Source organism: Hermetia illucens, chromosome 1, assembly GCF_905115235.1.
Source record: "Hermetia illucens chromosome 1, iHerIll2.2.curated.20191125, whole genome shotgun sequence".
In the NCBI taxonomy this organism is placed as follows: domain Eukaryota; kingdom Metazoa; phylum Arthropoda; class Insecta; order Diptera; family Stratiomyidae; genus Hermetia; species Hermetia illucens.
This window is the reverse complement of record NC_051849.1, coordinates 15,471,523-15,498,321: the sequence shown is the minus strand read 5'-3', so window position 1 is coordinate 15,498,321 and position 26,799 is coordinate 15,471,523. Positions and strand designations below refer to the sequence as shown.

The window sequence follows — 26,799 nt, the reverse complement described above, 5'->3', positions numbered from 1 at the left end:
GGATCCGCCCATTCGTGCTTAAGATAGCGTCCTCCAAAGCCTCAAGCCTCCGACGAAAGTCCGGCATCGTCTCATTCGGCGTAAGATAGACACTAAAAAACGTTATCCCTGAACACCGAATCCAGACAAAGCCGTCCCCTCGGCCTTGGGCAAGAACCCCCCAGGAGGGTGCCGTCCCGAACCCAGATGGCAGCGGTACCTGATATGTCTGGGTGCCATGAAACTGGGCCCTTGTTTCGGTACTGCTCACTAATGAGTACTAAATCAGCTTTGGTCTCCGCAGCGAACTGCGTTAGCAACTCGTGAGCGGTTGCACTCCGGTGCATATTGATTTGTAGGATGCGAATCATGTTGACCGTATTCTAGCTCTTTCCAGTTCTGCTCTGAAAACTGGACACCACCCCTTAATGGATTGGTGTCGTTATACAAGACCCATCCATCGGCTTCGATAGCCTTGGCTGCAAATGAAGGCTTAGCCGTAGCCAGTCGAGCCATCTTTGCTGCTTTTTAGTTTGAAGAGTTGGGATAGTCCGATGACGGCAGTTTGTCCGAAGACGTCGATTGGAGTCTGAGGTCAGGAGTGCTGACAGAAGGTGTCTGCTTCGACTCGTCCGTTAAGGACTAGGTGCTAAGCAGATTGGTTCTTACTTGAGTAAGTGGAGAATCTGAGTCTAGAGTCAGGTTCTCCATCGATGAATTTAGGGTTGACCCTTTGGTCAGAGCTAGATCGTCATGATCGAGATTTAATTTTAGTTTTATCAGGGAAAGTAAGTCGATCTCGGCGAAGCCCTTTTTTGCCGAGACAAGGCTAGTTGAAATTGGGGGTCGCCTGGTATTCAGGGCTCCCTGTTCACCGCCATATCTTAACGCCTGTGACCATTCAAGATAGAAGATATCAACATTATTTTTTCCTCTTCCACTTTATTACTTCTACTGAAACCATGAACTACTCTAACTCTTCATTTATCTTTCTCAGCCAATTGTAGTAGACTTAACCGCCATAACGCGATGTGAATAAAGATACTACCAGTGTTGGGGGCAACAGGTTGGTAAAAGTTTCTTATGTTTGCAGTCTTAGAGGTCTCAGAGCATGCGAAAGACACCAGATAAGAAGTTTGTTGGGTCGGTTGGAGACTCAGTGCAACACACAAGTTCAAGGTATTCGGTTCAGCTTTCAGTGACGACCTAAAGTGAGTGAATTCGAGTCTTTAAGTATCTTTAAGTTTTTAACTTTGCACAATGGCCAAGTTGTGGATCTATTTTGTGTCGTGCTTAGTTATTGGTGTCTATTCGGCTAGTATTCTAGGTAAGTTGAAATTGCTACTATCACTTGTGATTGTTATTAACTGTATCGTCAGGAGCACGTAGTAACGAAGGTATATATGCACCTGAGACGGTTAACTAACAGTTAATATCGCGAAGAATGTGGAAATATCATTATCTTAAATCAACATTCAAGAAAAGCGTTAGATTCTAGTAAGAGTTCCACTCAGGTGTGAATAGTATGGCAAAGACATTTAGCGGAGCTAAATGAGATGCTGAGCAGAATATAGAGCGACAGTGACCCATTTCCAGCACCTGTAATGGCCACTATCTGCCGTTTTTACCTGAATTCCTAACTGAAACGCATACCTGAGAGCCGCAGTTCTAACTATATCTTTATTTAAATATTTGCAGATTTTATTGCTGGCACGAAAGGTCGCGAAGAAAACGAAGGGTTGAGAAACTGCGTCTGCAATGGTCCATCCTGCATATGCTGTCTAGACTTCAACATTTCGCTAGTGGATCTTGGAGGCCCAGGTAAGTCATCCACTCTGCATCAAAGCTTGATTCAAACGAAAACAATCAACGAATGAATCATGTTTTGATGAATTTTTACCAAACAAATTGAAGAGAAAGTGCTATTCCGACGAGCCATCTTTCGTTGATGACTATGTGGGTGCGCGATGGTGGATAGAGGAGTACCTACGAGTCAGCGAAAGGTGAAAGTAAAATTTGATCTTAGGCAGCCACAAAGGGGCACATCTACCGGAATGAAGCGATGCAGATTGAAATCTCTTATGAATTTGGCACTTCGGTACACACGTTTCATGGTTATATAAGATACTCGCCGGGGTCTTGGTTGGATGCGAGAAAGCTGCACATTGTGAAGCATGATTGATGGGGTTATTGTCGTTAGTTATAATTGGAGAGAATATCGTACGGAGATTCGGCGTGTGCATCCAGGGAAAAGGTGAACAGATTGCAAAAGAGATTTGCACTGGGCAGTGCTTTGACTTAGAAAGTACTTTTTCTGGGTTAATGGTCCGACCGGGCCTGTGGTGGCTTCTCTAGATTTGTAATTAATTTTATGTTACTTTTATGAGGTTTAAGCGCTGAGAATCGGTTCCAACTTACGGGAAATCCCTTTGGCAATCTTCAGGTGCATGTTTTAAGTAGTTCACTTCAGATTTTATTAACTTGATCTTCAAGTGCTCGTACATGCAGTTTTATTCTTTGGGCCTAAATTGAAAGAATGCGTTTCATGAAGCCATATATGGCTCAAAATTCGAAACAAAGGCTGCACCTTGAATAGAGTTTAGTTGATTTTACGCTTTCTTAAATACATTGTTTATGAATTTGGAATTCCCATGCTTGATATTCTAGCGAAACTAGTAAGCTCCAAGTGCCTGTACTGGTCTATCTTGTTTGATTATTTTTTCTGCTGCTGTAACTTCTTAGCCACCACCGGAACTATAAACAAGAAACTCAGAGCAATGGACTAGAATGTTGCATATTTTCTGGAAAGTTTACTTTTTCTTCTACACCTAATCATCATCATCAACGGCGCAACAACCGGTATCCGGTCTAGGCCTGCCTTAATAAGGAACTCCAGACATCCCGGTTTTGCGCCGAGGTCCACCAATTCGATATCCCTAAAAGCTGTCTGGCGTCCTGACCCACGCCATCGCTCCATCTTAGGCAGGGTCTGCCTCGTCTTCTTTTTCTACCATAGATATTGCTCTTATAGACTTTCCGGGTGGGATCATCCTCATCCATACGGATTAAGTGACCCGCCGATCGTAACCTATTGAGCCGGATTTTATCCACAACCGGACGGTCATGGTACCGCTCATAGATTTCGTCATTGTGTAGGCTACGGAATCGTCCATCCTCATGTAGGGGGCCAAAAATTCTTTGGAGGATTCTTCACTCGAACGCGGCCAAGAGTTCGCAATTCTTCTTGCTAAAAACCCAAGTCTCCGAGGAATACATGAGAACTGGCAAGCTCATTGTCTTATATAGTAAGAGCTTTGGCCCTATGGTGAGACGTTTCGAGCGGAACAGTCTTTGTAAGCTGAAATAGGCTCTGTTGGCTGACAACAACCGTGCGCGGATTTCATCATCGTAGTTGTTATCGGTTGTGATTTTCGACCCTAGATAGGAGAAATTGTCAACGGTCTCAAAGTTGTATTCCCCTATCCTTATTCTTGTTCGTGCTTGTGTTTGACCAGTGCGGTTTGATGTTGTTGGTTGATTCGTCTTCGGTGCTGACGTTGCCACCATATATTTTGTCTTGCCTTCATTGATGTGCAGCCCAAGATCTCGCGCTGCCTGCTCGATCTGGATGAAGGCAGTTTGTACATCTCGGGTGGTTCATCCCATGATGTCGATATCGTCAGCATAGGCCAGTAGTTGGGTGGACTTGAAGAGGATCGTACCTCTTGCATTTACCTCGGCATCACGGATCACTTTCTCGAGGGCCAGGTTAAAGAGGACGCATGATAGCGCATCCCCTTGTCGTAGACCGTTGTTGATGTCGAGTGGTCTTGTTATTGATCCTGCTGCTTTTATCTGGCCTCGCACATTGGTCAGGGTCAGCCTAGTCAGTCTTATTAATTTCGTCGGGATACCGAATTCTCTCATGGCCGTGTACAGTTTTACCCTGGCTATGCTATCATAGGCGGCTTTAAATTGGATGAACAGAGGGTGCAACTGTTGTCCATATTCCAACAGTTTTTCCATCGCTTGCCGCAGAGAGAAAATCTGATCTGTTGCTAATATCTTATATATGGTACTCAGCAACGTGATACCTCTATAATTGCTGCACTGTGTGATATCTCCCTTTTTATGTATGAGACAGATAATGCCTCGTTGTCAATCGTCAGGCATTGATTCGCTGTCCCATACCTTGAGCACAAGTTGATGAACCACTTGGTGTAACTGGTCTCCTTCATATTCCATTCCAATTCGGCGGTAATTCCATCGGTTCCTGACGACTTTGGTTTTTAAGCCGATGAATTGCACGGACTTTTTCTTCTATACTTGGTGCCCATCGTCTTCAGTTGGGGCGACCTACAACTCGCCGATGTTCTGGTTGTTCAGTAGTTCATCAACCCATCGCTCCAATATCCTTATTCTGTCGGAAATCAGATTTTCTTTTTTGTCTCGGCAGGATGAGTACCGAGGTGTATAAGGCTTCATCCTGCTGACTTGTTGGTAAAACTTGCGCGCCTGGTGCGGTTGCTCCCTGTACTTTCCTAGTTCATAGACTTGTTGGTTCTCCCAGGCTTCCTTTTTCCGTCTATGAAGTCGCTTCTCCACTCGACGGAGTTCGTGATAAGTCTCTGCGCGTGCTCGCGTTCTTTGAGAATGCAACATTACTCGGTATGCGGCATTCTTCCGTTCCGTTGCTAGCTTACATTCATCGTCAAACCAGCCGTTCCGACTCCTTTTGCGGCTGGGGCCAAGTATGTTTGTGGTCGTATCCATGATAAGGTTCTTCAGGTGATTGTGAAGATCATTTGTTAATGCTTCATCTCCAGGTCCTCTGTTGACTGCGGTTATTGCGGCATCCATTTCCCTCTTATAGGTGTCGCGGAGGGTTGTGTTGTGGATGGCTTCAGTGTTCACTCTCACCTGATTGTCAGAGGGGATTCTAGGTGGTATTGTAATTCGAGCTCGGAACACCATCCCAACGAGATTGTGATACGAGTCTATATTGGCCCCCCTATATGTTCTGACATTCATCAAGGCTGAGAGGTGGCGGCGTTCGATCAACACGTGGTCAATTTGGTTGAAACTGGTCCCGTCTGGAGAGGCCCACGTATGTTTGTGGACCGCTTTCCGCGTAAACCAGGTACTTCCAACAACCATTTCGTGTGACCCTGCTAATTGAATAGTCCGCAGTCCGTTATCATTTGTTTTTTCGTGTAAACTATGGGAGCCAACGTATCGCCTGAATACGGGCTCCTTCCCTACTTGGCTGTTAAAATCCCCAAGTATGATTTTGATATCATATCTGGGACAGGTTTCGAGGGTTCGTTCTACTGCCTCGTAGAAGGTATCCTTCTCCGACTCTGCAGTCTCCTCTGTAGGGGCGTGAACGTTTATGAGGCTTATATTTCTAAACTTGCCTCGCAAGCGCAGAGTGCATAGCCGTTCGCTTATGTTTTCAAAGCCGATAACAGCAGGTTTCATTTTTGGCTGACTAAGAAACCTACTCCGAGCACATGGTTTACTGGATGACCGCTATAATATATGGTGTAGTGGCTCTTCTCCAGGAAACCGGACCCTGTCCATCGCATCTCTTGCAACGCTGTTATATCAGCCCTATATTGGGACAGGGTATCGGCTAGCTGCTCATCAGCTTCATCTCTGTACAGGGAGCGCACGTTCCATGAGAAAATGCGCAAATCGTTATTCCGTGTTCGTTGCTGGGTCCGTCGTTTTAAAATCCGTCCTGTCCGAGGCTCCTGTTGTGGCTTCGTAACAAGTTGTTTTCCGTGTAGGGTTGTCAACCCTACCCAACCTCCAACCTGGAGGACCAGTTGGTACAATTTGTCCCGTTTTTTGGCGCGGGAGACTCGCCTTCATCCTTCTCCGTCTGCAGTTTTTCGTTAAGAAAGAGCTCCCAGCGGTCACCACGTGGAGGTGGAGATGGGGTTTGGTAGTAGAGCTGTTGGTGTTGGTTCAGCAGGCATTTCCCAGGTTTTATGCTCCATCGTGGGTACCAATCCACCTTTCGCCCTGGGACCTATACTACCCTTTGACCACCACCTAATGCTGTGTCGATAATTCAGATTTGGAGAAGAAGGCAGGGTTTTACTAAAGATAAACATCAACAAGAACAAGGTTATGCGTTATCACACCCTTCCTATCTTCAAGAAAGGGCAGAACATAGGTAGTGTCGATCAATTTGTCTATCCATCATCATCCAGCGTATCAAGCGCCACCATAGCGTGTTACGCCACAAGTTCCATCCAACATTTTCGTTTCCATTAGCGCAAGAGGCCGTTCGTTGTCTTTTATAGTCGGCCAACACTCAGAATCATAAAGAGCAACAGGGCGAACGACACTGTCGTAAATTTTAGATTTGAGGCGTTCGTTGATATGTCCATCAAAAAGAACGCCAGTTGTGGACCGCTGCTTCGTTCAGGTTGCTTTAATGCATGAGCCAATTTCATAACGCAGTTCTACATTGGCTGATAACCTTAATCTGAGATGTTTAAATCGCTCAGTTCTGGGCAGGTGACTACCCCTGACAGTGATAGTGCCTGTTTCATGGGGGTCTGTCGATAACATTCTCTTTTATTCAGATTTAATTTGAGACCGTTCTGCGTGAGGCGATCATTTTACTTTTGGACAAATTACTCGAGATCATCTTTGCTATTAGATGCTAGGAAAACATTATCTGCATAAAGCAGTGTGTAGGGCGCAGGACTTTGGATATCCCGTGTGATGGTGTCCATAACAAGAACAAAGAGGAGTGGTGGGAGGGCGTTTCCGTGATGAACACCAACAGAGACATGAAACGGTTTTGATACACCCACCAAATTCCAACTTTACTTTTCGGATCGTGGTAGAGCAATTGAATCCAACGCACGGGTTCTGGCACCAAGTGTTGTCGTAGAGCATACCAGATGAGTTTGTCTGGCATACAGTCAAACAGTTTCTGTAGACCCAGAAATGCAATATAAAGAGGGCATTGTTTTTCACGGTGTTTCTCCCTGAGTAACTGCGCAGCTTGTATCGCATCAGTAGCTCCGCAGTTCTTGACGAACCCGGCTTGATTCACGGTTATTTCAACAATTTCGCTAATACGATTGTCATCAAGAATGCGTTCTGAAACCTTCATGGTATGGGAAAGTAACTGGATGATGGACTACCTTTCTTTTTCCATATTGCAATTGTAATACTTTCTTGTCAGTCAGATGGTGTTCTTTCTTCCTGAACAACTCGTTTGAAAAATTCACAAAGCCACAGTGTTGGATCCCAGCTCTCCGCTTTCCAGAGGTCAGATGCGATATCGTCAGGTCCTGTGGCTTTCCCCGATTTCATTCGTTTTATTGGCTTTTCGATTTCAGTTGCGGTGACATGAAAGTCCTGGGGGTTTAACGTGAGTACCTGCCGTGTAGGCATAATCTCACGGTCTTCTTCGGACACGGATTGATTTGGAGACCACAATCAGAGCCTCGTCATGACTGGCACAGCGGTACTGGTTTATACGGAGTGCAGGCTCAGCGTTCATACCAGTGGATGTAAGGCCTATCGGCACCCGAGATATATAGCGCAACTCCATGCTTGAGTTCCAAGGAGCGCTGCCCGTGATGTAGGCATAACCACAATCATCATAAAACTTCCAGAAGGGGGTCAACCGCAAATAACCGGGCTGAGAACACATCCTCCAAGAATTATCCTGGAGCATATGCCCTCAGAGGGCCATCCCGGTTCCCATGGTACCAGACAACCTCCGGTGGGGCTTCGTGGCAAGAGCTACTTCAGATGAGTCCTTTGCAGACTCGGGTCTGATCACTCTTCTCGAGTACGTAGGGACGGCACTCCCCAACGGGTTAACTGGAATTAGTTGCGCTGACAGTTACGTCACCGTGTTTTACGTGGGAACCTGTTTCGTGGACTCGTGGCGCAGTAGGGTTAAGGCGACCGATAGAAGCCACCACCGGCGCTCTTCGTGGCATATTCGAACTCGTTACGAGAGGGGAAAACCAATTGCAAGAAAATCCGTTTTCAATAAGAACCGGTCGGTGAAAATTTAGTCAGAGTGTGCCGTTCAGCCTGGGCAGTAATTAAGTTAAAGACTTAATCCCACGGTCTTCTAAAAACACGGATTGATTTTGTGTGCACAATCAGAGTCTCGCCGCAGCAAGCTACGACGGTACCAGTCTATACCAGCTCAGTATTCATACTGGTGGATGCAAGCCCTACCTAAATCTCTACCGAACAACGGCATCCGTGTTAAAACGCAACACTACGCTGAGACTCGAATGTCTCTGTTCGCTTGAACGGAACCACAACCACCATGAAGCTTCCATTAGGGGGCCAACCGCAAACAACCGAGCTGAACGCACATACAACAGGAGTTCATTTGAAGTATGTGAATTTAGGGGCTATCCCAGCTCCCATTGTACCAGTATACCCCTGGTAAGGTTTCGTGACCAATTTGCCACTTCAGATGAGCCCCCGTGCAGATTCGGGCCTGATCACCCTAATTAGCCCTTTGGAGTATTCGCCTACTGCATCACGGCCGGCAAGCCAATGCGATACAGCGTCTCCCGGCGCCACCACTATGGAGGTTATCCTCAGTCACTTGGTTTTGGTTCAGCCGTCAGGGTTGCCGCCCCGTCTTCCTCCCCGCCACCTCTGAGCACCAGTTGCGCTGACAGGTGGAACTGCTCCAAATGTCGGCAATGATTGTGGAAGTGCAGGATGAATAAATTTAACTGCTGGAAATTTTGTCGCCATCTATCCGTCGCGGTTCGACGGTCGGTAAGCAAAGTACCGTTCGTGTCATGAGATGGCAATGACAACACCGTATTAAGTGTGTGGACAAGAGAAGTTTACAACCATTTTTTACCGCGTTCGCATACTAAGTCGCAGCTTTTGGCACCAGAACATCGGGTTTTTTGCGGAGCACCGATATCAATGCGCCTTTCCCGAAGGGCGCTTACGAGTTCCTTCGGTCTTTCCAGTGCAGCGTGCAAACATGTATTCGTTTTGCTTGGACTAACTTACTTACGTCCTGACGCCGTCGATGTGTCAAGAACTCTTGCCCATTTCTCTACAGGACCGGGGCCCGCCTTGCCGCGTCGACTGAGCTGGACACCCTAGCATTTTTCCGAGGGTTGTAACTCGATCCGATCATGTTGTTGCTAACGATGTTGAATGCATTTTCGTGGTCGGAGTGTCGCGGTACCTGTCACCAAGAGAGATCAGGTAGGATTTAGCATAGTGGAGTAACTCCGACTATACTTCATTTATCTCTTTCCCTGATCTTAGCATATTATTTTTGTTTTACTAAGGATAGTACAGAGTACATTGCCTGAAACCCTCCTCCGCTACCTGGGCTTGGGACCAGCATGCTATGTTAATAGTATGGCGAAGTTAATGCCATCACACCTCCACTATACTAATGACATTTGCCTGCTCTCACCGAGTTATGGACAAAAACCAAATAATTGTTGATTTGGAGAAGAAGGTAGAGTCGTATTGAAAATAAAACCAAGGTTACGTATCACCGCCCTCTTTCCATTTGCAAGAAAAGGCAGGACATCGGGGGCGTCGATCAATTTGTCTATCTTGGTAGTGCTGTTTCAGTTGACCGTGGTATTGAGTTTAATGTCATTTGACGCATTAACTGCGCTAAATTCGCCCTTGCTGTCTGGTCTAGATTTAGAAATGCAGATACTTCAACACCAACATTAAGTTGAGGTTGTTCCATACTAAGTGGTCGCCGCTGCTATGCAAAGCCTCCAATCATGCCTCCGCTCCGTCCCCATACATAATTTCGGACTAGGAGTTACCTCAGGGTAGGGAGCAGGTACCGACAGACATGCTAATTAGGAAGTGGAGCTGATAGTGGATAGATCAACTTTAAGAAAGGGTGATAAGTCTATTGGCGGCTATGTCAATGCACTGACTGACCAACGGGTCGACCTATAAACACGTGGCACAGAACAATGTAGGCTTTTCTAGAATACCTGGAGAGGGCAGAAACACATTTCAGCGAACCGGTAACGTTGGCGGCCCGTAGGAAAGATTGGTAAGCCCTATTTAAGTGATATTGGCAATTATATTATTGCTATGTCCTATCTAAGGGATATTGCCAAATTTATTATTGAAATCGGCAGTGGATGAAATTCAATGACCTGGCTGACAGACGATCAGTATTTCATCAGTTTGGCGTCAGTTGGAATGACAAATTTATGGCAAACTGATCATTTACATGAGGATGGACGATTCCGTAGGCTACACAATGACGAAATCTATGAGCGATACCATGACCGTCCGGTTGTGGATAAAATCCGGCTGAATAGGTTACGGTGGGCGGGTCACTTAATCCGTATGGATGGCAATATCTATGGCAGAAAAAGAAGACGAGGCAGACCCTGCCTAAGATGGAGCGATGGCGTGGGCCAGGACGCCAGACAGTTTTTAGGGATATCGAATTGGTGGACCTCGGCGCAAAACCGGGATGTCTGGAGTTCCTTATTAAGGCAGGCCTAGACCGGATACCGGTTGTTGCGCCGTTGATGATGATGATGATCATCTAGGGTACTTTAATGACAATGACTGATGGATTAATGAAAATTTAAATTTTTAAATAAAAGCTGTCAGTTTAGCTTAACTGATGATAAGTTGATTGTAGTGCAGTCGTCATCGTGTTGCTAATCGAAACATGACTTGGGAATTGTTCGGATCTTTAAATACATGCAACAAAAATGGTTTTTTGTCACTTTGTTTACACTGAACACTCCAGTCCATCATTTCATCAGTCCATTTTTGATGGATTGCCTTATGGCAGACTGACGAAATGCTAATCGTGTAAGGTCAGCCTTAGAGTATATCAAACAAAAAATGTCGACAATTAATTTTTTTTCGGTTGGCCATATCTTTTGATCATTTAAGATTTCTGTTGTATTGATAGAAAGTGTAAGAAGAGGATGGTCTATAAAATTCCCAATAAGAGCAGCCGGTTTGAGTATAACAATCAGAGGAGTATCTTGTCCCTGCTGTCGCAAAAATAATAGCAAAAATAATCCTGGAAAGCATCAAAGAAGAGAAAGCTTTCGATAACGTGAACAAGCAGTGTATCTGGAATACTCCACACAAGAGACATTTCAGGAAAACTAATAGCTATTATCAGAGTGACATATGGCTGCATCTTGAAACCGATATCATTTCTTCGGCGGATGGCGTCTGACATATTTCCTCAAACACCTTGATTACGATGATAACATCTGCTTGCTCTCTCACTTGATCATGGATTTTGATTGAATGGCTCTGGATTTGGAAGAAGAGGCAAGTAGAGTTAGACTTAAAATAAACACAAAAAGCAGGGTTTGAATCTGATGGTTCATCGCACTCTCCCCATCTGTATTGATGGGCAGAGCGAAGGCTTTTTAGTGTTTCCTGTTCATTCCACACAGTCAGATTGTGCTTTAATTTCATTAACACACCTGATTATCAGAGGGGATTCTAGGCGGTGTTGTTATTCGCGTACGGATGGTGCTCCGAGATAGTGATCCGAGTCCTATATTGGTCCCCCTTTAGTGTTCTGACATTCATCAAGGCTAAAAGGTGGCGGCGTTCGAACAACACGTGGTGATTGAAAATGGTCTCTTTTGGGAAGGCGACGGTTTTTTGTGGACCGCTTTCCGCGCAAATCAGGTACTTCCAACACTGCTAGTTGAATAATCCGCGGTCCGTTGTCTTTGGTAGTTTTATATAAGCTATGGGGGCCAACGTATCGCCTTTGCTGTTAAAATCTTCAAGTATGGTTTTGATACCATACCTGGGACAGGCTTCGAGGGTCCGTTCTACTGCCTCGTAGAAGACTCTACATTCTCTTCTGTAGGGGCGTGAACATCACTGAGGCTTATAGTTCTAAATTTGCCTCGCAAACACAGAGCGCACATCGCTTATATTTTCAAAGCTGATAATAACCGGTTTCATTTTTTGGTCGACTAGGAAACCTACTCCGAACACATGGTTTACAGGATGGTAACTATAATATATAGTGTAGTGGCTCTTCTCCATGAAACCGGTCTCTGCTCAGCACATCTCTTGTAACGCGGCTATATCAGTTTCACGTTGGGGCAGGGTATCGGATAACTGCTGAGCAGCACTCGATATGTACAGGGAGCGCACGTTCCATGAGAAGATCATTCGTCCGTTTACGTTACCGGGTTGGTCGTTGTGTTATCAATCCAGTTCGAGGCTCCTTTTATGGCTTCGTCAGAAATTGTTTTCCGTGTACGGTTGTCGGCCCTATTGAACCTCGAACCTGGAGGACCAGTAGGTACAATTTGTCCTGTTTTAGGCGCCTGCAACTTTTGGTTAAGAAAGAACTCCCAGCGATCACCACGTGGAGGTGGAGATAGGGTTTGGCAGTAGAGCTATCAGCTGGTGTTGGTTCAGCAAGTGTTTGACAGACTTTTTGCTCTAATCTACTTTTCGCCCTGGGACTTATACTACTCTTTGACCACCATAATTACAGAGGGCAGAAAAGCGCTAATGGCTGCAAAGCATTTTTTAGGACCATAATTTGGATTTTGTTAAGATCGGTTTACTTTTTGTTTTTACTCTTCTTAAGTCTGGTTGGGAGAAGCGTGTGAATTTGAGGAAAACGATTGAGGAATTAATTTCATGTGAATTTTGCTTTTTCAAAACGAGTGATATTTTTTGAGGTAAGATATCATTGTGGCTGGCAGCTTTACTTCCACTCCACTCCCAAAGATTATGGATTGCCAGCTGGGCGGAGTTAGTTTGCGCAGTAGGATCTGATGGTAGAGAAGTTGATCGGGTCAAAAGTTGATTAGAACAATAGGGGGAAACGATGTAGATGAAGCCGAATGTGGTTTCGATAGAGGCGATAGTTACCTCAAGAGATGTATGGGAATTAGGAAGGAAAACTGGGGTTGCGAGGAATTTGACGTCCGGCGTCTTGGAACATTTATCTGGGCTGTGTAAGTCATCACATTTAATGCAGCGATATTGGAGGTGGCAGTTCAGTGCCACAGGCCGGAATCGATGGCAGTTTCTACACTGTCGAATTAGTTTGTTGAAGATCCGCTCGAAGCGGGACAAGAAGCAAGGTGGTTTATCGTTTTTATTGGTTTGCGATCGTTGATCGACATTAAAGGTTACAATCCACAAGCTCATTCTAAGGCCATCTTGCTTATCCTTCGTTGTGACGGAGGAGTTGATGGAAAGTACACTAAAGATGCCTTGGGCCTGATTAATGCATTTGGGAGAGTACTTAAAACCAGCCACAAGTTTAAAACACTTAAAAATAGGAAATAGGGTTGATCGATTTATTATAGTTAATTGGTGACCAGCAAAGGGACACAGTAGTTCTTTTAAGATGCAGTGCAACTTACCTTGATTTTATTGTTATTGTTTCAAAGGGCTTTTTACGAGGACATTGATTTTTTTTTATTTTTCTTGATGTGTCCCTTTTTGCGGGAGCAACACAATATTTTTAGCAATATAAATGAAAATTTGATTTCCAGCAACAAATTTATTTTGATCATTTGTAATTCGCTTTTCCAGGATGTGTTCGGATGACATACTTATCTCCCGAGGAAGGAATAGATCTAAACGTTTCTTACGGAGAAGATCTCATTCATAGTGAAAGAGTTAAAGGTTCGTAAAATGTATTCCAGTTTGTGTTGACACAAATGTTCTTTACCTGATGCTTTCGACAGGACCAGACCCCGAACCAACGTGCCTAAATCTGCTTTCTAGCTTTGCTCAAATTTGTGCAAGGTTCAATGAATTACTTCCTACCGACTCTGGATTGCGGGGTTGCATACAGTTCGAACCAACCATTCTTGGAGAAGTGAGTGCATATTTATTAAAATATTTCCTTTTTGTAAAATAAGCTTTCCTTTTTTATAAAACAGCCACAAATCGAATTTCCAATGGGTTGCTTCCGGATGGGACCAGAAGGAATGAAAGTAGTTGATCCACCTCCAGTTGAGCAGGAGAAGGAAAAACCGGTGGAAGCAGCACAAAGGTATTAATATGTTTTGAATCTTTGATCCTGGGAAATAATAATGACCCCTGAATTTATAGCGAAGCAAAACCAGATAAAGCTCCAGGAACCCCCGAGGAATCTGAGAATGAAGAAATCGTAGCAGGATTAAATGCGGACGACATTCTGGCTGTTGTAAACGACACCGCGAATAAAGGAATAGCTCTTATAACAGACTGGCTAGGAATTGGACCAGAAAGTGCTAAGAACAGCACTGTCGAAGTTGAAACGACAACAGCCAAACAGGAATAAGGGGAGCATTAGGTTGCGGGTGAATGAAACGTTAAATTATTTAACATATTTATTATTTATTGAATTATTTATATTTACTCGTGTGTAATGTTGTGATAATCAACTATGTATGTAATCAATTTGATACATTGTTTAGTGAATCCGTTAATAATAAATTATGAGAAATTAGTGCTAATTAAAAAATATGAAATTTGCTTCTCCTTTGCTTCCCCATATTCCTTACATATCTCTTCATCTAACTACTTCCTTCTTCGTTTCTCCTGTACCCCGCGTCGAACTCTCTCTCTCTCTCTCTCTACCTGTAACTCCTCCCTCCTCTGCGATGATTTCAACTGGTGGCCAAAGGGTATCTCCTAGGATGAAAGCGCGGATGGTACCGATTGGAGCACAAAACCTTGTAAACGCCTATGGAACCAATACCAACACTCTGCTACCAAATCCTATATCCACCTTCATATGATCGCTGATCGCTGGGAGTTCTTAATGGAAAGCAACAGATATGCATTAAATCGAGAAAAATGTACCAACTGGCCCTCCAAGTTAATGATTAAGGTAGGACTAAATTTACAGCGGTAGACCTGGTGAAGAAATGAGTTGCAGATTTCTCATGGAAATTACGTTTCCTATGTAGAGCAACCGCCGTCAACAAAAGTAGCTAACACCTTGTTCCAATATGCATTTGACCGGTAACAGTTCCCTGGAAAAATGCGATTATATATAAGGTCCATCAAATAAACTAATAGCGCAGTGATTGAGGAGTAGAGCGCTAACCTCGCAATCTTGTTATCCTGTCTCCGGTCTTCGAGGATGTTTATATTGGTCTTGCCATACTTCACTATTTCTCTTCAATTCCGCAAAGCTCCGCCTCTTGTCTATGCCTACCTTAGTTCACCATGGCGAACTTGCTAATTTCATGGTCATGCGCTACACTATGGAATCTTTGATATAGGATATAATGTGATGAGAAATGAGATTTTAACCGTGATCTGTCGTACTAGAACCAAGTGCTCTAACCGCTAACCGTTATCTGAACTACACGGAATCCATGATTGCTTGTGGTAACTTGACACCCTCTTGGTAACACACTCACTACTTCCTTAACCCCACCCAATCTCTTTACACATTTCCATCAATTTCGCTAACTCCACTGCCTACTAACCACACCAATTCTATTCTTATTCTTATTTCTCTTCTGTGTTTATTTCCTCGACCACTGCACCCTGTATGTCTCTTTTTTCGCATTCCTCTTTTTACCCATTCTTTGATTGAGTTCCACATTAGAAACCTTGATATCAATGTCGGGAATATTCCCGATGGGCATCCTGAGTTGTTAACTGTAAAAATACATCTCCCTGCCTTTGTGTATAATCCTCAACAAAAATCTCGAAGAGTGCTTTTTTCCCTCATCTTTGGAAAGACGCCCTTACTCTCCCTATCCTCAAATGTGGATGGATGACGGGTTAGAGCGTTAACCTCTCAGTCTGGCTGTTCTGAGTTCGAATCCCAGTCGTCATGGGTGTCTGTGTTTGTCTCGCTGCTGTGAGGTTAGCACATGAAGCAGCGCTAAGTGAGATGGTGAAAGTGAAGTACAGTCCGATTGTGCGAATGCGAAGGAGTGAATAGGAAACAGATAATCTAACTGTGAATTACCGTACTATCCCTCTTCTTTCCTCTTGCTCTAAGTTCCTAAAGAGATACGGTTAACCGCATGCTATGGTCACCACATAGAGAAGGCCAAAGTCTGTTCAACCTCCCTTTCTCAATCATCTCATCGCTCTCCTCTTACTTGCTCGCAGCCGTGTGCTAGCAACCACGTGCCCGCACATCACATACACCGCACTAACATCAGAGTAAATGCGCGAAACTTTTCACCCGCAAGTGATCGTAGAACAACGATCATGTGCAAAGATTTTCTTCCATCATACAAATTTAAGCAATGCGTCGGGAGACGAATTTCCTGTGTGTAGTCTTCTTGGTGTACCCGTTTAAAACTCTACAATTGTTCGATGGACGGCTCTGTAATCTAGGATATTATATTCCGCATTATTTCCCGTAGTAAAGGTTATACAGACATTTTTGAGCTCAAAAGTTTTTATTCTTTGATCCCTAAATAATGCTGGTCTTACAACGCCCTACAGATTGGGTCCGTTGGTTCGGTCTCCTTTCCTCCAACGTAAGCTAAGCTACTTACTTGCTTCGCCATCTGAGGACAATATTAATTAGAAATTTACTTTTCTAGGGGTTGTTCCCTAAATTTTTCAGGAAATTCTTAAATAATGATTGTCAGAAACCAAGGGAAACCAATTAGGGAATAATACCATTTTTAATTTGGCGTAATTAAAAATAGATTTATTAATGATTTAAATAATTAAGGGAAATATATCCGAGGGAATATAAATTGGGGAGAAGATAATAAGATATTATAATTGTTACCTTTTGGAGCTCCAACCTATATAAACAATGGCCATTTCTCATTTTTTTATTATCGTCGTTCTGAAAACCGAGAACAGCACAACTCATTTTAACAAAATTAATATTATTTAATTTTTCCTTACTAAGAGAGCAATATGGAAACCTCCCTACCAGAATCTACTTTAAACTTCCTAAAGGATCTATTCAATAAAAATATTGCAAATATTCAGGAGTCAATTGAAAAGTGTTTGGAAGAGAAGGATCAATTTCAACGAAGCTTGGTAAAATGTTCGATTCCAGGCTACTATGTCAGACAGGATCCTGTTTTGATGAAAACCCTCGAAGTTCTCTCCGAAGACGATATTCGCCGTTATGAATCTGAATACGATGAAGTAGTTGAAACACTCAGACAAGGTGTTCTTGACTTCCAGGACCAAGTTATTGTCTGTAATGCAGAAATGGACAGAAGCAGTGAGATTCGGACGAGTTCTAGAGCATCGACACCGCCCAGCGAAGGATCCTGGTGTAGTGGTAGTTCCGCGTCGACTGATAGCTTACCCATATTCGAATTCCCAGTAACGAGCAACGGTGACAAAAAGGACTTTGTCCCTGTACCATTTTTCTCAGGAGAACATAATACTGTAATGTTTCATCTTATCAGCGTAGATGGTAAGCATTATGTTGATAATGCAACGAAGGACAGTTGTTTCGTGTCTGAACAGTTACCTGTCGGAGGTCATGACAAATGAGAATGTCTTGGAATTTTCTTTAGTTTGTAAGAATTTTTAAAAATAATAATAATTAAAATATATAATTAAAAATTTATAAAAGACTATGTTAAATATTAAATTTATTTCTAATGAATACATACTCTTCTGCTGATTTCTAAATGTGGTTACCATCGTCGGCCCTTTCCAGTTTGTTTTAACTCCCTTCCTATAACCGGGAACGCTGGCACGTCCACCGTTCTATGCCGTAATCCCCTGCTCCCAGCACTCCCAGTCCTGAGTCCACATCCAATTCATGACTGACCTCCTCTCTTGTGAACCATGGGCTGCTCTTTTGGGTTAAATACACTCAGTACTTTACACCCAATTGGCCCCGCGAAATTTGTACCCAAAATAACAACTACGATTCTCAGTAAATCGAAACTCTGGGTTTTTCGAAGCAACGGCTCGTCCCCGATGGGCTTTCTAAGCATAATCTACAACAAAAGTCTAGATGAATGCTACTTTCCCCGTTTCTGGAAAGGGGCCCTTATCATTCCTATCCTCAAGAGCGGAGACCCTTCCCTTACTGTGAACTACCGCCCCATTTCTCTTCTCTCTTCTCTTGCTCCAAAATCCTAGAAAGATACGTCAACGACTGGCACTTCGGTCATTGTCAAAGAGCAGCATGGTTTCGTGAAACATAGATCAACAGCTTCAAATCTTCTGGTCTTTACCAACTTTGTTGCTAAATGCTTGAATTCACGACAGGATGTACATGCTTTTTATACTGACTTCTGCAAAGCCTTTGACACCGTTGACCATCATATTCTCCTCTCTAAATTTTCATCGCTAGACTTCCCTCCCCCTGTTTGCCTCTGTTTCGTCTCCGTTGGACTGTGGAGTTAGGGCAGCCTAAGGTCCGAGAGAGGCAAGACGTGCAAGAAATAAGGAGTCCAGAGGAAGTACGGCTAGTCTTTAGAGACTATCGTGACTCACGGTTCGGAGGCCACTTTGGGGCCAGTAAAACTTTCGCTAGAGTCAGAAGGTTTTTCAGGTGGAAGGGGATGAAAAAAGACGTCCAGCGACATGTGGCCAAGTGTCTCAAATGCCAGAAGAACAAGAATCATCGTCAAACGAGGATGCCGTTGGTGGTTACTTCGGTATCGGATAGGCCATTCGATAAGATATATATCGATTTGGTGGGACCGTTGCCTGAGAAACCGAGGGGTCACAAGTACATTCTGTCGATGGTGGACGACTTGACAAGGTTTGTGGATTTCGCTGCACTGCCTGACCAGGAAGCTAATACAGTGGCCAAGGTGTTATTTAATGAAATAATTAGTCGCTATTCTTTATCACGGTCCATTGTGACGGGTCAAGGGGCAAATTTCACAGGTGAGGTTTTCAAGTCTTTATGTAAACTTTTGAATGTGAAGAAGTTGCAAACGACGGCATGTCATCCGCAGTCTAATGCTGTAGGAAGGCAGCATTCGACCTTGGGGAACTATTTGAGATGTTTCGTGGATGGTTCACGTGGAGATTGGGACGAATATCTCAGGACGGCGGCTCACGCCTACAATAACACACCCCACTCTGGAAATGGCTTTAGGCGACCGAATTGAGTTTCTTTCTCTCTTTGCAGGCATCAGCTGCTGCTACTCCCACCATTAGTGTAATATTTTCAGTAGTTAAAAGTAGATAAGTAGGGAAAAGAAAAGAAAAAAATATTGTATAATAGTTAGTGGTAGATGGTAGTGGGGAAGAATATGAAATTTGTAAAATTAGGAATAACAACTGTTAGAAATAAGCCGACATGCACATTGCTGCTAGTTTCGTGGTGGTGGACATTGGTTTGCGGCGGAATGCTACAGGTCGAGCCTACAGGAGCCCTGTTTGAGGAGATAGGGCGTTTGTATTTTTTCGCGTCCCGATGGTCTATCTTGACGAAAATCCAACTAGGAGATACGAGCGAATCGTGGAAAATGGTGGCAGACATCTCTAAGAATGCAGACATTCAAGTCAATGGAATTGACGCGAGGTGTGGAGTTCTGGCAGCAACCATACATCGCTGGTTGGATGAAGGGGAAAGCGAAAGGAGACAGCTTCTCCACGTGGTAACAGAAACCCCTCGGCTTTGAAGGCGATCTTTCTTTGATGGTATTGGGAGGCAAGAGCAAGACTCTCTTTGTTACTATGGATTCCACAGATGAGAAGCGAATTAATGACGGGCTGGCGGAGTTGGATGCCAAGAAGAATCGGACTTTCCATTTACTGGAGGAACAAGTGAGCGTGATGAAGTCCAATTACGAATTATATAACGAGACGAGGGGGCAGGAAGCAAAAGAACGAAAGCGAATCGTGTTGCTCTATGCATCTTTAGCAGCAGCTTTGAATTCGACAGCGAGTGCGGTGAATTTCGAGGAGCGACGGAGTGATGTAATCGAGCTCTTTTTATTAGCGCAGTTGGAAATTCAGATTTTGCTGGACCGTCAACGAACTCTAAGAGGGATCATTGAGAGCGCGAAATATGGAAGGCTACACCCAGGTCTACTTCATAATCAAGACCTCCTAGCACTCTTGAAACAGCTACCAAATCGGGATCCTCTTGTGGCGCGGCAGGATTCGCAGCATTCGCTTTAACAGCCAGTGTGGCCGAGATGCGGGCGACGTTGGACGCTCAGCGTTCGGGCGCCAGATCGCGAGCACGCTCGCGGTCTGCCACCCGAAAAGGGCGATCAGGTAGCAGGTCGTCAGGACAGTCCGCGGACCGAGGGATTTGCTGGTACCACCGCAGATTCGGGGATAAAGCGACAAGATGTACGCTACCGTGTAGATTCGCTCCTACCGCAAAAAACTAGGTCCGCGGGGGGTCTTGGCGACGGCCACCCAGAACGCAGCGCCACGTCGCCTAACTATTTTCGACCCCCTCAGCAGGCGCAGCTACCTCATCGATACTGGTGCGGAGGTTTCGGTTCTTCCCGTACCTCGGCAACATCAACTTTTCCCACAACCGCTCAAACTTGCGGCAGCAAATTCCTCCCGCATAAACACCTACGGATATAGGCAAGTGGACGTGAGTCTTGGCTTGCGTAGGACGTTTTCGTGGCGTTTCATCCTGGCGGATGTCAGCTTCCCCATACTAGGCGCAGACTTCCTGTGTCACTATGGATTGCTGGTGGACTTGCAAAACAAGTCTCTTATAGATTCCACGACCAACCTTAATTCGTCGGGACATATGGTATCTCACCCAGGCAATAATCTTTCCGTTCTTTTAGAAGACATTACCGACTCTCGTGTTCGGGCACTTCTCCAAAAGTTCAGCCAGATTACTACCAAGTGTAGTCCCTCCAAACCAGTGAAGCACAATGTGCAGCACCATATTATCACTACTGGTTCCCCGATCTTCTCGAAGGTGCGTCCTCTACCATCCCAGAAACTGGCTATTGCACGGAAAGAGTTTAAACAACTCGTTCAACAGGGTATCTGCAGGCCCTCAAACAGCTGTTGGTCTTCCCCACTGCATATGAAAGACATTACGGCGCAATCATGTGCCGAAGCCCTCTGCCGAGAGTGGATACCTCGCTTTGGCGTCCCTGCAGTGGTCATCACTGACCAGGGAATGCAATTTGAATCCACCCTTTTCTCGGAGTTAGGCAAACTCCTGGGTTTTAAACGCCAGCGGACTACTGCATACCACCCGCAATCCAATGGGATGCTAGAACGTTAGCACCAGACGCTGAAAGCCGCCATTATGGCACGTGACGGTCCGTCCTGGTCCCAAGTCTTGCCTCTCGTCCTACTCGGCCTACGTACAACCCGACGAGAGGAATTTGCTGCCAGCCCCGCAGAGCTGGTATACGGGGAGAACCCAAGACTCCCAAGCGATCCGGTCTTCGACAAGAGATCGGGTCTCACTGTCTGCTGAGGGACAATCTCCGACGCATCAAAGCGCCACCACCCACTCGACACTCGTCCATACCTGCTTGTTCGCCCAAGGAACTGGACACATGCACGCACGTGCTGATCAGGACGGATGCCGTCCGGAAGCCGCTGCAGCCTCCATATGAGGGCCCGTACCGCGTTCTCGAGCGGGGAGAACATTTCTTCCAGCTCGAGATCGGTGGACGCAGGAAGACGGTCTCTCTGTCCAGGCTGAAACCCGTGTCCGCCCCGAAGCAGCGTCGTGTCCGTTTTGTGGATTGACGGCGAACGAAGTTCCGGGATCAGTCGCCGAAACCCCTAGGTTTCATCTGGGGGCGGAGTGATGTGGCGCGGCAGGATTCGCAGCATTCGAAATTTATTTCGAATGTTGCGAATGCGAACGAATAGATGGCGCGGATCTATCCACTTTGCGGAGCTCGCCACGGGAGTGGAGGACCGGCGAGAAAAGTGTGCCATGAGTTAGGGGCAGAAAAGAAACATATGAAGTGAGAGACTCTCTTCTGCCTTTAACGAGCATACAGTCACAGTCACACAAATTATTTAATAAAGTCACACAAATTATTTAATAAAGTCACACAAATTATTTAATAAAGTCTAATGGTTAAATATATCGAGTATTGATTGTAAAAACCCAGTCTATGTTCCGGTGTACCTAAAAGTGGGTTTGCAAAGAAATTAATATTAAAGTTAAACTCTGAATGTGGAGACTTTGAGTCTGGATCATCAATTGCTGGATCAATTGATGAAGGTTCAAATGGTGCAAAATGGTCGCGAGCTGCTGTTCCGACTTGATGTGCCATTGCTAGAGAAGCGATTGTTTCAACTTTTCCGAACGTATGCTATTCCGGCGGCCCTGGATGGAGGGTTTCATTACTACTATTTAGAAGCCGACTATTTGGCGGTTAGTAGTGCCGCCCAACATTTCGCCCTAATGAGTGAAAAGGGAATTAGCTAATGTACCCCGATGTTGTTGGCAGCTGATGAGACACGCTTCGCATGTGAAAAGAAAGTCCCTATCATTGTGTCTGTGGCTGAAATGATGTGTGTGACCAGCATTTTTGCCAAAATTGGTAATAAGGGCTACCGTGGCAGTTGGGCTAGCCCTTGGGATGGAATAATTAAAATGAACACACGTAATTATTGGCTCTTTATCCTGAGGAAGGTAGTGGCAGTTACGCTCCTCTGCCCAGATGGGCAAGGAGAGGATAGCACCCTCTGCGGAATGGGAGTGTTAGTACTTGGAGAGCAGTGCGTTTTGCGGGCGGACGGGTTGACTTCGCAAAAAAGGCTTGACGTCGCAAGATGTGGTAAAGAAAGAGGTCTTCATTCATACGGGTCAATGCTGTGACGTGGTTCAACCGTTGCCGGAAGAGATTCGTGAGCTCGTGTGGCTTAACGAAACAAGGCCCTTGCACGTACTGAGCGCTGAAGGATTAGGTGAGCGGTGGCGCAGCGAAGGTCGGGCGGTGGAGGAGCTAGCAAGACGAGTTAAGGAGGAGGAATTCGTTCGACAACATCAGGCAGCTGGTATACTGCATATGTACACATCAGCAGGTACACTAGGCATTATGTTCGTTATTATCATCGCAGTGGCGTTGATGGCATATGTGAGGTGGAGGAGGACAGCAGGACGAAATCAATCGATTAAGTCAAATGCAGAAAAAGTGATGTCTTCGGTCGACAGCCAGCAAGCAGATATATTAAGAAAAGGAACACTCTTATCGAGCAGCAACCTGTCAAGGAGCCGTCCAGTGAAAGTGCCGATTCCACCACCTTTGCCGTTGGACACAAGCACAGACACCATACAACAAGAGGGGTTAGCATCATCGAGCTATGTTTTGTCAGGGAAAAATAGTGCCGAATGTCAACAACATCAATCTCGACTAGAAATAGCTTCACCCAGCGATATTGGACACTGTCCACAGAAATCATCAGCATGTCGATCATTGTTTAAGTTAAGTTAAGTGAATTGTAATTATAATATAAGGAAAACTATTTATTTCATATATATTGTTTGGGGCAAAAGGCATTGTAACGATAATATATAGTAATATATTGTATAATGATAATATATAGTAATTGCTAATTAAGTTAGTAGTATCATTTAGCAGGCTAAGATTAACTCGACTTGTCGGTCAGTTTTGTGTTGTAAAATGCTGAGTGTTTGCATAACAGCACTGACCTCTTAATCATGTTTTGAGGTAATCGTGGGTCGGCAAATGAGAATAAGAAAGTAGGTTAAGGTAGGTCTAGAATAAGCATAAGGAGTCGATTTGTAAAAGCGAACCTGAAAGGTAGGGAAAGTTTAAGTAGTGTAGAGTAACGAAAACGTAAGTGTAAGTGTAATTTAAGTATAATAACTAATAAAATTTGATTAGAAACGGAACTAAAGAGTTTGAGTGTAAAAGAAGAAGTGAACAGTGAAAGTGGAGGTCACGACACTCTCTTACAGTCCAACCTTGATAATTTGACTCGTTGGTGTTCGGTCAACAAGCTAACACTGAATGTCAACAAATGCCACTGGATGCGCTATTCCCTTAAACCCTCCCCATCATCCTTTTCCTATTCTCTCAGTGGACAACCCCTTTCACTACTGGGTGTAATATTCGACAATAAACTTCGTCTCAATTCCCACTTCGTTGACATCATCAATAGAGCTTCCAAAATGTCTGGTTTTATCCTACGTTCCTCCTCAATCCAGCCCTCCTTCATCATCATCATCAACGGCGCAACAACCGGTATCCGGTCTAGGCCTGCCTTAATAAGGAACTCCAGACATCCCGGTTTTGCGCCGAGGTCCACCAATTCGATATCTCTAAAAGCTGTCTGGCGTCCTGGCCCACGCCATCGCTCCATCTTAGGCAGGGTCTGCCTCGTCTTCTTTTCCTACCATAGATATTGCCCTTATAGACTTTCCGGGTGGGATCATCTTCATTCATACGGATTAAGTGACCCTCCCACCGTAACCTATTGAGCCGGATTTTATCCACCACCGGACGGTCATGGTATCGCTCATAGATTTCGTCATTGTGTAGGCTACGGAATCGTCCATCCTCATGTACGGGGCCAAAAATTCTTCGGAGGATTCTTCTCTCGAACGCGGCCAAGAGTTCGCAATTTTTCTTGCTAAGAACCCAAGTTTCCGAGGAATACATGAGGACTGGCAAGATCATAGTCTTGTACAGTAAGAGCTTTGACCCTATGGTGAGACGTTTCGAGCGGAACAGTCTTTGTAAGCTGAAATAGGCTCTGTTAGCTGACAACAACCGTGCGCGGATTTCATCATCGTAGTTGTTATCGGTTGTGATTTTCGACCCTAGATAGGAGAAATTGTCAACAGTCTCAAAGTTGTATTCTCCTATCCTTATTCTTGTTCGTGTTTGTGTTTGACCAGTGCGGTTTGATGTTGTTGGTTGATTGGTCTTCGGTGCTGACGTTGCCACCATATATTTTGTCTTGCCTTCCTTAACACTCTTTAATTCCCTTGTCAGAAACATCCATGAATATTGCTGTGTAGTCTGGTCCCCCTACCGCATCCGTGACGGCCGCGCTCTTGAAGCTGTACAACGCAAATTCTCTCGGACCCTCTTTTACAAAAAGAACCTTCCACGGGCTGATTATCCGTCACGACTCCGCACCCTCAATCTCCCCTCCCTACAGCAACGCCGTATCTTCCTTGATATATGTACTCTTTTCAAACTCTGCAACACACGTAATGCGGACATTTTTGATGTACCCTTCGCCGAGCTCGAGATTTACTTTCACTCTCCGATCCCGAGGTTTTGCCGATCCTACAACGCCCTACAGCTTGGGTCCTTTGACTCTATGTCCCTCTCTAGCTTTGAGTGTAAAATATGCCAAATGGCAGCAAGTAAATACTTGCTCCTTCCTCTGAAGACAATATGTAATAAGAAATTTGCTTTCTGTATTGTATTGTCCTCATTAAATAAATAAATAAACACCTCACACACTTTTCACGACCTTCATTCTTCTTTTCCTCCTATTCAGTGTTTCCTAGAACCCCAATTCCCCGGCCATGTAGCGCGGCAAAGCAAAGCAGGGCACTCACAAGGGAAAATTCCCCTTCCGTGCCGAAGTCCGAAGATCCAAATTTGAAATTTTGAATTGGAATATTCAAACCTAGAAAGCGGCTACGAAAATTATATCGACGTAACAAACCACAGGTGCTTCGCCGGCCACACGGCGAGGAGAAGAATATGGAGGAATCAATCAGCGACGTTTGAGCCGAGTTTTGCCTCAAGCTCTCCTAGACGTGCCTAATGGTGATATGATGATGCTCTCTGCTAGGCAGTTTCTTTTGGACCTCCTGACATGACCGCGGTGGCGAAGACCAACTGACCAAAAGTCAAAAGCAGTATGCCTGGTGGCTGAATGTACGGATGGTCTCAGCGCACAGTAACTATCAGGAACCTTGCGGTCCCAGTTGCGCTGGTCAGGTGAGACGTAAGCTGGTATGACGGCTATTAGGGATCAGCTAACCCATTCGGAGGCATTTGCCTGAGGACAATACAGAGCGGTGAACACGTGTTCAATGCTTCTTCACACGACCGAGTGACCGATTCAGGAGTGCCGGTTGGTTGGTGATGACCGGTCTTCAGAGGTGATTAACAAGGGCGAATAGTGAGGCAAATTAACGTTTTAAATTATTTTAATTATTTTAATTTGGTAAACTTTATTAATTGTGGCTGCCCTTTTTTCTAGAAAAAAACCAGGCCAGAGAGATCATCTTAATCATGACTTCGACGTTGACGGTAAAACGTGTGAGTCTCGTTCTAGAACGAAGGGTCCTTATAAGGTGTCTGCAATGGTTTCCAGCAGGCGTCCGTCCTAATTACGGCATGAGTGCAGGAGTCGAGATCCCTTGGCACGTGACTTTTGCATTGCCTCCTTGAGCGGGCCGGGTTGTTGTGCCTGCTCAAGCACCTCATGTTAAGTCCCGACCTAATGACGAGTACAGGGTTCCTTAGGAGCCTTAGGTTTCCCCTGTATACTACCAATTTCACGCGACTGTCCGGAGGCCAAGTAGAACGAGTAGCAGGGCGGTCGGTGATTGGTTTTTTCTCCAATATCTGGGTGTAATCCTGGATTCAAAGCGAAATTGAAGATTGAACTGCGGGTTAAGAAGGCCTGTATAGCTTTCCATGTTTGCAAACCAGAACCTTCGCAAAGAACAGATTCTCTGGTACGAGCAGCTCTCCTAGAGTCTCCTCTAGGTTCTTCCTTTCCTCCAAAAACCTTGAACAGTGGAAGAATACAGGAGGAAGAGATTAGGAAGCCTATCGGGGCCAGGTCCGACATTGGGGTCAAGGTTACCAATGAGGAACTCAACCAAGGAAGGCGTAAGGAGAGGAATGGCTAGAGATTCGGAGGAGTCTGTAGTTATGAAAGGTGTAGAGGGTGGAGGGCTCGAGGGAGAAAACACTGAAG

At 44.9% G+C, this 26,799-nt stretch overlaps 1 protein-coding gene across 1 annotated transcript; it reads left to right on the top strand.

The window, feature by feature from the left end:
• The first annotated feature begins 1,108 nt into the window (after window positions 1-1,108).
• On the top strand, window positions 1,109-14,464 carry LOC119661151. Its single transcript, XM_038070363.1, has 6 exons — window positions 1,109-1,306; window positions 1,678-1,800; window positions 13,552-13,644; window positions 13,707-13,840; window positions 13,905-14,017; window positions 14,077-14,464. The coding sequence occupies exons 1-6, from the start codon at window positions 1,240-1,242 to the stop codon at window positions 14,285-14,287; spliced, it is 741 nt and encodes a 246-aa protein (XP_037926291.1). The 5' UTR covers window positions 1,109-1,239; the 3' UTR covers window positions 14,288-14,464.
• The last annotated feature ends 12,335 nt before the right edge of the window (window positions 14,465-26,799 follow it).

Coding starts and splice junctions, on each gene's coding strand:
- LOC119661151 (XM_038070363.1), top strand. CDS start 1,240: ATGGCCAAGTTGTGGATCTATTTTGTGTCGTGCTTAGTTATTGGTGTC. Junction 1,307..1,677: donor CTATTCGGCTAGTATTCTAG/GTAAGTTGAAAT, acceptor AAATATTTGCAG/ATTTTATTGCTGGCACGAAA. Junction 13,841..13,904: donor AACCAACCATTCTTGGAGAA/GTGAGTGCATAT, acceptor TTTATAAAACAG/CCACAAATCGAATTTCCAAT.